Genomic DNA, 14,272 nt, shown 5'->3' on the forward strand with positions numbered 1-14,272 from the left:
ATATATATATATATATACTGTAACTCACATGATGATTTTTAGCCTGTGAATAAATAAATGTGTAAGATTCAGTATAGAAAAGGAAGGTGAACTATTCTGCCACCAGCTTCCCCAACAGAAACCTTGCAATTCTAGAAACTGGCATATTTTCAAGTACAATTAGCGACATTGGCAAAGAAGTCATAAAGAGGCGGAGCAGCGGTGTTTCATTAATTAATAATCACTGCTCATATGCACGTGAAAATAGTATCAAGACAAACAAACAAAAAAATAATCACACTCTTACCAGTGAAAATCCTTTCATCGAACATTCTGGAATATAAAAAAGAAAAAAAAAAGGGCTATTAGTCAGTGAGTTCAAAGAGCGTTTCAGCTCTCGGGGGCAAAAAGATCATGATGCAAACACTGTACAAGTGGAGAGGAACACATCATTAACGGCTCTTTAAGCACATTAACTGCTCTTTAAACAATCAGTCTCAGTCAAACAATCAAGTAATTGAGTTATTTCATTCTTATCATTGAATCCCAAAATAACTGTACTTTTGGACAGCTTCCCCCTCCTCCTGGCACATGCTACTGCTCCGTCTGCCACCGAGACATTCCTCTCCTGCTGCGATCATAATCAATCTTTAGACACAACTATTTCTCAGAAGTCTTGTTCATTTACTTCTTCTTGTAAAGGTTTTTTTTTTTTTAGATTAAGATTGAATTTCTGCAACTTCCAGCTGGTGAAGAAGAGTACTGTTAACTTTCATCTATAACTACTTCACTACCAGACTTGTTAAAGCAAGATGACCTAATTTTACATTGGGGTCATTGCTGAACAGGACTTATAGTCTACAGCCGTTACACTCGCTGATATCAGTTCTTTACCACTAGTGGAGTAAAACATTTAAAGTTAGGGTGAAAAAGGCAATTAAAAAGGTTTATGCTCTGTATGGTGGCCATATTAGGACATGCTTACAGTTAGCATGTTAACTTATATATTACATTTGTTTTATTGATGGTTAAAATTATACATAGAACTATATTTGTGCTCTGTTTTTAAAGATGCAGTAGGAATGAATGGGCTAAGATATAGATAGTTGTTTTTGTTGACAGTAAGAAAAATTATATAATAATGTCCCTCTTATCCATCCATCTTATCCTTTAGGCATGTTAACTTGTAAGCATGTTGGTGTTCTAAAGAATGTTAGGAATAAACACCAAGTACAGCTGAGGCTAATTTTGAGGTATCTTTGGATGACATTAAGTTGTAGTCACCACATAAAAAGTCAGTTTCAGTCCTTTATTGACCATAAATATCTGTGCTGAATGTAATCCATCCATTTGCTGTCCAGATATTTAACTCTGGAGTGTTAAAGTACTGGGCCAGCAGACAAACGACCAATCCCATCGCCTTTCCTATGAGCCACAACTCTGGTATCGTTTTAAAAAATATTCAGTGGAATTTTCATTATTACCAAAAGCCAGCAAGCATGGATCTACTTGCCTATAATTTTGAAACTGATCTGCTCATAACATGGAAATACAATTAGGTTGTTATTACATGTGATATCATCTTGGAATTATTAATAGCAGGGCTACTTTTGATCTTAAATTAGAACAAACGTTTGGTTGCAGTTAAAGCAGAAAGCCATTAGAATTAACGATCAGTTACTTTTAAAATGAACATAGCCTGTAAACAAAGAACATGCCAAAAAGAAGAACATCAGGGCCTACATCTGGAACATCTCTCAATGACAATGGGAATGTGATGCAATTCTGCATTAATCACATTTTCAATCTTTCCTAATTGTATTAACACTAATGAGCTGCCTGCAGGATTTGTTAAAAGATGTGTTATCTCAAACAAGGCATGGTGGCTCATTTAAATTAGCTTAAACGAATGGATGGAAGAGCAGCCGCAATATGCTGGCAGGGTAAAGTCATTTGGGACATGAATGGAAATGGTTTACCAGTCAGCGGGACATAGTGTGCTGAAGGAAACAGACGTTTAACAGACAGATGGTATAGGCTGGCTCGCTCGGTGGCTGCTTATTAAAAATCTTTTCTAAATAAACGTTTCAGAGGCGATGCCATACTGTAATTTGGTGGAGTGGAGCTGGACCATAATGACGTAGCAAGTGGATAAACCATGATCTGAGCCCAGTGACTAAATTGGACTGAATTACACATGGAGGCATGCATTGATGTGTTCAAATCTAGTCTAAGTACTACATCAACACTGTGCATTTGTCCCAGAGATGTATACCTGCTTAAAAAGATGCTAACAATATGCTAAAAGCAGCACTTATGATCTTAAAAGCGCTGGTTACCGTTTGACAATGAAGCGGATTCCGTGGCGCTCGTCCAGGATGCGTTTGAGCTTGGGGACTCCATAGGTGCAGGGTCTCTTGAAGGGGATCTGGTCAGGGATGCCGATGATTTCCACAGCTCCTGGGTCGCAGGCTATTTTGCGGTAGGGGACAGGCACCATGTGATCTAGACCCAGGGCCTCAGCTGGAGGCAGAAAACCGTAAGCCAGCAGGCTTTTTAGAAGAACAATGTGATGCCACGGAAATAAAATCCCTTAGATGTTGACTTGAAGTCTTGAAGTAATAGTTTATTCAACTTTAAGCGCGTGTTAACGCCACAAACAGGAAAGGAAAAGCAGCCTCCAGTGGGACGCACACGCCGTGTGAAGGTTTACATAAGTGAAAAATAATTCCAGCTAAATGGGAAATGAAACTTTAAAAGGAATGATAACCGGTGCTGACGGCTCGAATGAAAAATTTAAAACAGATCCCATGAGCCATAATGGGGAATAGTTTTTTCCCCCTTAATTTGTACAAACTGCTTGAAGACACACTGTATCCACTGAGTAAGTACACTGCAGCTGGACTGCTTGCAAGCCTCTCTAGAATACTTACAAATAAGTGGCGAAACAGTGCAAATATTTTAGGAAGTTAACTTGTAATTAGCGGTATTGTGCTTCTGTTTGGGCTCTTTCTTCTTTGTAGCAATTGACGGCATACTGTGGTTACAAATACATGTGTTGTGTATCACTGAGGAAAAGATGATCAAACCAAAGCACTGACCCCAATCCATCAACACCCATAGAAACGCACAGAATCCCCACTGTGCATGAACAATTGCTTGAGCAGGCAGAGATACCTTTCCAAATCGCTGCATGTATGTGATACTGAGGTCCCAAGAAAATCTAAAATGCCACAGACAGAGAGACAGCGGCTTACCGTATCTGCTGTTGAACAAGATCTGAACACATTCTCTCAATGTGTTGATGTCTTCCGTTTCCCGAATGAAAGAATCCCATTTTTCTGCAAGAAACAACCCCTGTTAATGCTTCGCGTACAATGAAATGGACACCCGCTTTATAGGAGCTTTAACATTCAAATGAGCTTTATTTCACTGTAGTGCTAAAGATCCGAAATTAATCGTCTCCATCAGCTCATTATCAACTTGGGAAATGAGTGCAATCTTCTTATAGGATTACTAGACATCTTAATAGCTTAGCCCTTAATGGTTAAGTGTTAGTATAGTTTAGCCTTTGTTCAGTAAACAGTTACTTGGCCTGCTTTTGTGGCCTGCAAATCCAAAGCGGGACAAAAATCACAAAATCCTCCTTTTTTGATATGGATCCCTTCAATTTGGTTACTGACTTTGCCAAAGGCATGAACTGAGCTTTAGAGCTCTAAACTTCTCTGCGGACTATGCTGGTGTCACAGTTTATAAACTACCTCGAACATATCTTTCTATACAGCAGTTTCTTGTTACTTAACAGCTAACATAAACACTGATAACACTATATCTGTAATAAGCTATTATTGGATGATATAACGCTGTACAAGATGTACATATGTTCTATCTAACACCACATCTCACTAAAACTCTGTCACAGGAATAGTTCTAACTGAGAGATAGATGATAAGCTGTATAACCCTCTCTGGTCTGTAAATACACAGCTGTATGAAGGTAACAAAATCCTCCTTCCAGTATGTTCTAATGTGTTATATCATTACAAAGTCAGTGTTTCGTGACTAAGTTATGCTGGATTGATCCCTGTAGAGAAATTCATTCTTCCTTTTGCTCGCTTTTGATCCATCTAAGTACTAGGAGCAGCCGCCGAGCAGAAACTGGAGCACCCGGAGAAAACCCATGCAAACACACGGATAACATGCAAACTCCACACAGAAATGCCTCGGCCCAGCTGGGATTCAAACACAGCGCCTTCTTGCTGTGAGGCAAAAGTGCGAACCACTGAGCCCCCGCGACGGGCCATTTTATACTGTGTTGTAGACATAAAAGTGTAGGTGTGATATAATGTAAGTGAAGTACAAAATGTTCTGTCAGTGTATGAATATATACATTCACAATGAGGCCGACTGCCTGTATCTTCCTGGTGTGATGTTCAACCTCACCTGATTTTTCATGCACTATGGAGAAGAGTAGCCTCTTGGAGATGTGGATGCCAGGAGGGCTCTGACCCTGCTCACCAGGTAGTCTTGTTGTCTCATCTGAAAATGCGAGCCAAAGAATAAATATAATCAGTTAAATGAACTTTCATTTCAGTCAGAAATGTTCACTCAGCATCCAGATATTTAACATCAATTGATACTAAAGTATTTAATTAACTGCAAAGATGCAAAAGTACCAGAATAAAGAATTACACCATTCTGTGTGGGTCTTGTTTTGTAGTGTTTTCCTACATTTTAGAGGTATGACTTCTTCTCTAGGATTTCATATAAAGGTAAGCAACTCAACCTGACTCCTTTAGAGATAAGAGTAGAACAAGGACATCAAGGTAAAAGTTAAGTGCTGCTTTGAAATAAATAATGAGCGGTATAATAATCTGACTTCAAAGCACACTGCAAATTTGCCACTTGTCTCGACACACTGGAGGCGTAGCATGAAGCACTTCTGAAACCGTTTTTCATATAGTGATTATACTCTTCCTTATTGTTATGATCATTATTGTGAATTCGTGACAACCTTGAATTTTACTTCTATTCACAAAAGCTCTCTTTTCAAATTAACCCATTACTGGCTGAGAAAGAGCCAGAATGAGTCAAACTCTTAAACACAGAGTGAGCCCTTTATATCTACACATACCACTGGTCGCCTTAAATGGAGGCCACCATGTCGAACCTGCCACTAAATCCCACACACTGGTCATTCAATGCTGTGACTGTGGAACACCCGCAAGCCCAAAGATCATATTCCATTGTTGAAACCAACCCCCCTCTTACCATTGCTTCCGCAGTCCTTGACAGATGTGCTCTTGTCTGTGCCTGCAGTCCAGTTCGCCGCTCTGTCCTTGCCGAGGTTGAGGAGGGACATGGGCTTGAAATCCAGCTTCCCGTCTGGGTGAGGTTTGGATGACATGGGCATGCCGTACAGGAAGCTTGACAGAACAGAGTTGCTGGAAGTGGCGGGACTGGATGACGTGACTACCTGGGCAGTAGTCTTCCCCGGGCCGTGGCTGCTCGGTGTCATGACGGCGGTGGAAGAGTTATGATTGACATCAGTGCTGGTCTTGGCTTCTCGAGACAAATCTTCTGCTGGCCTGTACACAGACACAAAATCAAGAGGAAAGTCATTTAGGGGGTTACATACATCACAGCTTGACATCAAGCTTTTTGTTTGCAAACTGCATCACTTGCCAAGTGTCTCTTGGCATATATTAGCATTTGCTGCAGCAACAACAACTCTTCTTGAGTAGGACCAATTTATCTGTTCCATTAGGATGACACCCCCTTGATAACTTCTCAAAGAAGTAATTAAAAGATAAATAAACTGAGATGTGGTGTTTCTTTGGTATTTCAACTTTTTCCTTTCTCCTTTGTTCTGTAGACAACATTCTGTTTAAACCTCATTTAAGCCTTAAACTGTCTGTTCTGCAAAATATAGTTCCATAAACATATAAAAAAAATGGATCGCAGACCATCTTCTACAGTTAAAAGTTAATCCAAGTGGTATTACTGCTTGTGTCGCTGTTGTTAAGCGTCGCCGTCCGAAATGATCAACACCAGTTTGGAGATGAGACAGAAAAAGAAGCATGTTCACTGAAGAATAGGAATAATAAATAGCGAGTAACGTCATTGGTTTGCTTATAGGGAACCAATCTAAATGTGGATGGTGTCGTTATTCTATAGCCATTACACCGTGCAAACAAGATTTACTTCATAATAATAACTTAAAGCAAAAAGGTTTTCAATTTCCACTTTAAATATGGACAACTGGTGCTGTCCCAACGCTGATAGAAAGCTTGGCTCTCTATCCTCTTCTGTTAAATATACCCTCAGTAAGCCAAGCGTTTCTATGGACCAGGCTTTGAGTCTTTGACCAGCATGTAAATTGTTTGGTTCGCTCCTGTTAAACTCAAGCCCATTTGTGTCCCTAACTGAAATGGAGATGATTATTCACACGTCTATTTCCTCCCTTTTCACATGTCTTACTATTCCCTGAACTGTTTACAAGCAGCCCAAAAGGCTGTTGCGAAGCTTCGGACCTCCAAAAAGGTCACCGATTTTGATGTCTTCACACTGGCTTTCCATAAAATTCAGAATCCTGTTCTCCCTTTCCTGACCTTGCATGACCAGGCACCTGGCTACATAAAAGAGCTACTGCAGCACTATATCACCACTGAGGTCCTTTGATGAGGGTTTGTTGGTTGTTCCTCGCTCCAGGCTCAAGACAAAAGGACACTGTGCTTTTGAGGTTGTAGTTTCCAAAGTTTGGAACTCTTTTCCCATTGGACTAAAGATCTTAAGCTTGCTTTTGTTTAGTTTGAGTGTTTTATTCAGTCTTATTATTTTAATGTTTTTATTTTGATGTCTGCATCTTTTATCTGTCTCTCTGTCTTTTGCTTGCTCTTTTATCTTCTGTTGTGAAGCACTTTGTGACGTCTGCTGATTAAAGGTGCTAGGTTATATAAATAAACTTACTTACTTACTGTTTTGCTCTCTCTACCTCTAATCCTGTGCTTTTCCAAAAAAAAAAAAAAGTGGCAAAGAGACCAACAAAGTTTGAGTTTCTGTCTCCTCTTAACAACAGCTACAGTGTGTCGCATGTATTTTCACTGTTCATATTCAGCTTCATTACACAGCTGTAGAGACAGGAAACCCCCAATTTGCTGTGGTCAAAGGCATGTGACAGTTGTTATTAATCAAGCATAGACAGAGAACAGGGTCTTTTATGCTCCAAAACAGAGCAGGCTCAACTAGAACTGAGTGCATTTAGCGACTTGGTAGATGCAGGATGTTTGGTGTTTTCTAGGAAGCCAGTAGGTGATCAAATTAAGTTATAATGAGGTATTCACTTCGTATCCGTTAAAAATGTGCTCAGTCTTGTGGCCCAATCTGATGACCTTGACCAGCTTGACTTAATGTATATTTCAATCATACAAACACTCTCCCCACAAACTGCATATAATTAAAGCATTGTGGCTAGACATTAGGCAGTCCCTGTATGACATAGTTTATTATAACTAGACATAGTTATTTTATAACTTAAAAAGCCTTATTTCTAACCCTTTGTCACTATGACAACTTTCCAAAAGTTGTACAATTGTGTCTCATAGTCTTACAAACCACTGTGCAGAGTTTTGGCGTCTGATAAGCCTTCAAGTGAATTACTCAAACTGTACTTCCTGGATCACATTTCATTGTTTCTGTGGTGCCTGAACAGCACAGGCCCTAGCATTTTTATTTTTTTTTAAACCACAAGGCAATTTTCTTTCTGAACGCCCACTAAGGCAACTATTTAGAGTTCATGCTGCCCTATTATAGAGTTTTATAAAGTGAGTGTGATGTCACAGGGACTGACAGCTATCTTGATCAGTGGACAATACTGGTGACCTAGCTCCACAGAAAAATTTACAAACACACTAACAAGGGAGAGGAACCTGTCACACATCATTGTTTTCTGCATAAATCTGTAAATGCATGTTAGAGATTGTGCCCAACTCCCACCGAGAGGAGCTTTGGCTTCTGGGTAGGAAGCATCAGATTAGGCCTCTATAGAGTTACCCACCCTCAACAATGCTTGCCAGACTTTACCAGTACGGCCCCTTAATTCATATTATTAACAGGCTTTATGCTACTTGCATCGCCGCCATTGACAAAATACACGTTGCTGTCCTAGCCCAGCTTCTGCACTGGATGCTGTTTAATCTGACCAGGTTTTTGTTATGAAGCAAACATGTTCTGCAGAGTATGAAACCTGAGAGAGCGTTTTCCACAACAGAATTAAAACCCTGTCTATCCCTCACTAATACGCTAAAGCCTGTCTGCTACCAATAACTAGCTACAAACATCCCAAGACGGCTATGTGCTTCGAGCCATACATAACCATGTATCTCTGCAAAGCATTAGAGGATAAGCTGAAATGCCAAACTTTTTTTCCATTTTAGAGTGATCAGATGGGAAACAGCTGGTTTGATGAACTGATAAAAGCAATCTGTTATCCTGAACAGCAGCGGATTGAAGAATAACAGACAACAGACTCACCTTTTTACTGTGAACTGGATGCGGTGGCTCTGCTCCAGAATCTTCATCAGTGTCTTGGTGTCATACTCGGAGGGCTTCTTCAGGGAGACTCCCTCAGGCAAACCGTGAGCCACCACACAGCTGGGGTCCTTCTGGATCCACTCATAAGGCACAGGGACCAGGCTGCTCTTTCCCACGGCCTCACCTGCACATTGCACGAGGCAGTGTGAGTACTTTGAAATACATGTTATACAGAATTACAGAACTGGCAGTTCTCAAATTAAACAGCTTCTGCTCTGCTCCTGGATAACTAACAATAATTATGATTGGGTAAGGGGAAATCTTTGCTTTGATTAGTTTGGTTAGAAAGGCATTTTTTCCATATAGGTAATGTTGAGGATGATGTAAATCATGAATAGAGACTCATCAGAGTGATAATTACGAATTAAGGTAAGTGGAAAACATGTTGGTTACGCCTTACTGTAAAGTACAGTGAAGACTTCCTCCACCATCTTCCTCAGAACAAAGATGTTGGACTGAACGTCTGATGGAGCTCTCGGTTTCCCATGCTCACTGTCCTTACTCAGTTTGCTGAGATCGCCTTCCTGGTCTTTGGTATGGGCATTTGCTGTCGTCAGATTTTGCAGACACGGCACCCCTGAAGCCAAAAGACAAAAGTCACATCTTGCACATTCCAATAGCATTAAAAAAATAATAGGTGCACAAAAAACATTTCAGATGCTAGTAGGTCCAAATGACCTGCCTTACTATGTGTTCTCCCTAATGGAGTCAGTGCCTTGACTTTAACTGTTCCAAAGAAACAAAAAACAAGAAGATTGAGAATCTGGTTCCCTAAAAGTAATGAATATGTCACCTTTTGAGAAATGGTGGCGTATAAAATAAATGATTCCTCTGTCCTAGAATGTGTCTGGATAAATGTAAAGCGTTTCCAACAACGTGATTAAGTAGGCAACATAAAGCCATTCACTTTAAATCCTCTTCATTTGTTGTAGTTGAAGGCCAACTACCAAAACAAATGGTTTATTTCTATTTGATGTCCTCACTAAATAAAGCAAACTGGAGCTACTGCTCCTTGCAACTGGCTGGAAAAACTCATTTCACCTTGTAATACGCAGCCTAATAAAATTAAACTGCGTAATGGGAGGTCACAAACCCTCAAATTGGTATTGTTAGTAGGGAAACATTGAGGACTCAGAGCACTATTTGTTGTACTTTTGCACTCAAGGTCAACAGGTAGGACTTAATGTCCCAATGCTGATTTGTGAAATAGGGCTCAGCTTTCAACCTTGCATACTAGTTTGTTTATAGGAAATGAAGGCTAAAGGAAAGGGCTTACAATTTGGTTGAGCCTAGAATATTTACTCACAAGGTACAGAACTATTTAACCTCTTGTTATATATATCTTGTTGTTCTTATCAAGTGAGATGATGAGAATGTTTTAAATTCTGTTAAGCCATATCTAAGTCCTTTTTGACATTGACTTTAACATATCAGTTTTATTCAAAGATCAAACAAAAAGAAAGTAAAATAAGAGTTAAGAGCAGTCATGTCTTATTTTGCAAACATAACACATCAGATGGTTTCACCAAATGAGATGCAACAAACCAGTTTGCTGATATATCATTTTGTTCTGATAAAGGGCAAAATGTGTGAAACTACTTTGTTGATTCAATTATGTTATGATGACGTAATCTGATATTGAGCAAAACTGCAAGCCGCTGCAGTTATTAGTAAATGCAGATTCAGCCAGAATCTGCATTTGTGCAATCACAAAACTCGCAAAAATCCTACGGGGGAGAAGCCTGACACGAGTGCATTTTATGCACTCGCAGCTGTAGCTATTATGAGAGCAATCGATGCTCTATCTAGAATGAATAATGGGAAACCACATTCGTTGTGTGTATACATGTGGATGTATTTTCTGTCTTTCATGTAGTCACGTTGTGGCGTGTAATCTATCTATGTACCTATGCATTTATGTGAGGCTCTGTACAGACTGTGGCAACAGATATTCTCCGAGTCGGATCTGTTTCACTGCACAAACTTACGGCAAAACTTGTAGAAGTCTGTCTGGATTTCCCTTCTGGAGTTGAGGAACACTCTGCCCCTTTCTGTGCCGACTGCAATCACGCTGTCCTCGTGTATGGTGACACACGCCACCTCAGCATTGAGCTTAGACATCGCCATGCACTGCAAAGACAAGAATACGGGCATTATTTCCTCATAGGTAATTACCAGAAACTCTGAAGGAAGACATGTGCAACTCATTAAGAAAACAAAGGATCTGGAAGGACTGCATTCTGATTCTCATGGGATGGCAAAAGAATCCTAATCCACCCTCAAGTACTCAAACATTGTTGTGCATATCATTAATTGCTGGTGTTCAAAGCATATTCCCATAAACAAATATTAACCATGAAACAGGTTCAGAGACACAATGCTTTAGGGTGGATTTTCACTAATTAGCTAAGAGTAGTTAATCATCCCGAGACCACAGAATAAGATCTCCGAAATGACATTGTGAAGTTCGATCTGGGACATACCACTGAGTCGAGAGCAGACACCAGGCTGGTGAGGATCTCCTGTCTGGCAGACACCAGCGGGACTTGTGGCTCGCCTCGGGAGTTCGTCCTGATGCCGTCACATGCCAGCTTCCTCATCTGAGCCATGGCTCTGCGGGGACCAGATGAACACACTTTGAGGCGGGCAGCCACAGTGTGACAAAACCCAATATGTGAGCATGCATACATGCAGCGGAGACCTGCGTTCAAAGCACTTTCTGCTGACATCTTTCGGTTTGACTTTAAGCAAATATAAGCTTTCATTGGGATCATCGTTTTAACGCTGGAGGCTGGGAGGTAAATGAAGACGGAGTGTGGACCTTTTTACTCACCCTGGATGCTTATTTCATGCACTGACAACTTACAGCACAGCGGCGCTTTGAGCTAACTGCTAACGACATCATGTTAACATGCTCCCAATGACAATGTTAACATGGAGATGTTTAGCAGGTTATGTCTACTGTATTCACCATCCTAGTTTGTATTTTTGTATTTATGTAGTGGTATCTGGTCATTAATTAAAGTATTAAACAAATCAAATTTTGACTTTTGATGATGGCACTAGAAGGAAAAAGAAAAGGGGGATGTTGAGATATTCAAGTGAAACATTTGCCATGTTCGTGGTGCTGCTGGAGGGAGGGACCACATTTAATGTCAGTCCGTTTAATAGCTGCTGAGATATTCAAGCCTGGTCCAATGTGGCAGACTGACCACCACCGCCATCCCTAAAGACCATATCCATCTGAAATCAAAATCTTGTGGTCTGCCTTTGTCATTGGGGGCTAATTAGAGCACTCACATGATGTCATATTTTGTACTTTACTTTCTCTCCTTGACAGATGGTGCAGGAAGAGATACTGCCTCAAGATGAACAGGACAAGGCCTTGCATGTCCCACTGCAGCTATACTACCGGGGTGTAACTGAATAATACATTTTAGCATTTTCAAACCAAATCATCTAAAACCACAAACAACAAAATGGCCAATGTGAACAAAAGTGAAGTGGCAAACAGATAGGAACTGTTAAAGAAAAACTGCTCGGCTAAAGCCAGGCACTATGTTCTCATGGCAACTGAAACCCGTCTCCTTGGAAACTAATCTCGGGGCATTTGAACAATGCAGCTCTGGCCTTTAATCTCTCCAGACACTGGGAACCATTATACTAGCCCCTGGCAAGCCCAAACCACTGACTCAATAGAGAGAGGACAGAGAGGTAGAGAGAGATAGACAGAGGCTGGGAGAGAAAGAGGAGGGTGGATGGGGTGGGGTTCAGCTGCACCAGTCTGAACGTGCCAAGTCTATTGGCCATCTAAATCTGCCTCCCCTGAGGCCACAGCAAACATTAGCCCCCTCCTAAATTATTGCGGTCTCGAAATAGATGGCCTCTTTCCCTCACATATTTAAAAGGCAAAGGAAGTAGCAGCGAGGAGAAAGGTGGGGATAAGCACGGGCTCAGGATAATGCCATGTCAATTGCACAGGCAGGAACAAGCTCAAGCATAATGTCACAGTCCTGCTGTGGCTCTCAGTGAATATCCAACAGTTCAGTGTGGAACGACATTAATAAATGAAGCAACCGTGAGTCAATTATGAAGCTAAAAAGACTCAAAACAAAGGAAGATTCTTAGATGCAAATCCCGCAGTTGCTCTGTTGACAGTGAATGGGTTAGGGTTTGGGGTTAGGGTTAGGGTTAGGTTCAAGTTTGTGGACATGCCAGCAGTTTTCATCCAAACGGTCACTTTGACAAAAGCTCACTTATTCTCTGAGCCAGCGATCTTTGTTAGCGGGAGCTCCAGGTTAACTCGTTTCACGTCGTGAACTTTGGATGTTATGAGAATTGTTTGCTAAAAACATGATCATCAGAAACCAAAAGGAGTAGGAACGGCTTCCAACTCCTTACGGTTTTCTACTGATGTCTTATTATGGTGTATCTTGCAGGCTTTTTCCTGCATCTTAAAATCCTGGGCAAACTGCCTGCGTGTCATTTGGAGCTAACCTCTAAGAGAATTTAAATTTGCTCAGAAACTGCATAAAATCTGTTTAAGAGGACCCAAAAAGGTCTGTAATGCGATGAGGCTGTTTACTGACAGAGGGGTGCATTGGCCACGACTCCAAATAATGTCAATATCTACAGGTGGCCAATGAAGTTTTTAACTAAAAAAGCTCGACGTCAGAGTAATTTAAAACACCGAAAGCAGCTCTGAAAAAGGGCAAGACATAACCACATGGAGTCAAAAGGTTATATTTACTCCAGAAATAAGGTTTTTTTTTCACTTAAACCCCTTTTTAAAGCATTTACAGTTTGCATATTAATACTCAAAACAAGTAGTAAACTTTGCTTCCATAATCAAATGACTAAAAAGTATGTTCACTGGCCTTGTCGGGCATGTGTGGCACCCGTCACCCTCAGTTCTGTCAGGAAAACACAATGAAGTTCCATGATGAATGTTTGAAGAGTACACTGCTACCGTCACAAACAGATGTTACTGCTGTTCACCAGTTGCTTTTGTTGATGGTAATATGTTCCATTATGGCCACAGGGACTTCACCCAGTCTACCACAGCGGGGGCGAGTGTACTGCGTTGCTAATCTTGGCTGTAAATTCATCAACACATCTTTTTATGGCATTGTGTTTGTGACTTTAGGCCAGTGCTGTTCTTTATCAGGGTTTTTCCACCACGGGCGCCTAGCCGGTCCACTTTAGCTGTGCCATACCGGATTGGCTCGAGAACGTGTTATCGTATACGTGCAGCGGGAGAGATATCAGCCTCAGCAGTTCTGTTTTTATTGTTTTGAGGCTCTGAAAAAAGGAAATGGAGGCCGCGATCAATTGTCTAACAACGAGGTGCAGGGAAGCGCCAAGAGATTCCTGCTCTTGTTTACACCGACACTGAGGAGAAATGTGACGCTCTGATTGGGTGAGCGCCTAGAAAGTCCCCACACGTGATCGAGGTGTGTTGTCCGAGCATGGCTAGGCTCCCCACTAAATAAACAGGCCTATATGTTAACTATGAGGTCTGAATAAGCATGTATCTATGACATATACATGGTTTCACAGGATGTTCATATTCATTCATTCAATAGCTCTACGCTTACACACACTAAAATAATTACAGAGGTACAAACTTGGCCACTTTCTCACTAGATTTAGCTACTTTTTAGACCCTCTTCACAACTTTATTTCTACAAAGCGGACAACTT

The 14,272-nt window shown here is 40.9% G+C and overlaps 1 protein-coding gene across 1 annotated transcript in view; it reads right to left on the bottom strand.

The window, feature by feature from the left end:
• Nucleotides 1-14,272, bottom strand: part of gtf2ird1 (GTF2I repeat domain containing 1) — a gene marked incomplete in the record, with an annotated part of 29,689 nt that overhangs the window by 11,138 nt on the left and 4,279 nt on the right. The window contains 9 exon segments of the mRNA XM_035666706.1: nt 287-312; nt 2,319-2,502; nt 3,237-3,320; nt 4,422-4,517; nt 5,250-5,566; nt 8,511-8,694; nt 8,971-9,147; nt 10,559-10,700; nt 11,054-11,183. Coding sequence (XP_035522599.1) covers nt 287-312; nt 2,319-2,502; nt 3,237-3,320; nt 4,422-4,517; nt 5,250-5,566; nt 8,511-8,694; nt 8,971-9,147; nt 10,559-10,700; nt 11,054-11,179 — 1,336 coding nt within the window.

Source organism: Morone saxatilis, unplaced genomic scaffold (genome assembly GCF_004916995.1).
Source record: "Morone saxatilis isolate NCDOM2014 unplaced genomic scaffold, NCSU_SB_2.0 Contig20, whole genome shotgun sequence".
Lineage (NCBI taxonomy): Eukaryota > Metazoa > Chordata > Actinopteri > Moronidae > Morone > Morone saxatilis.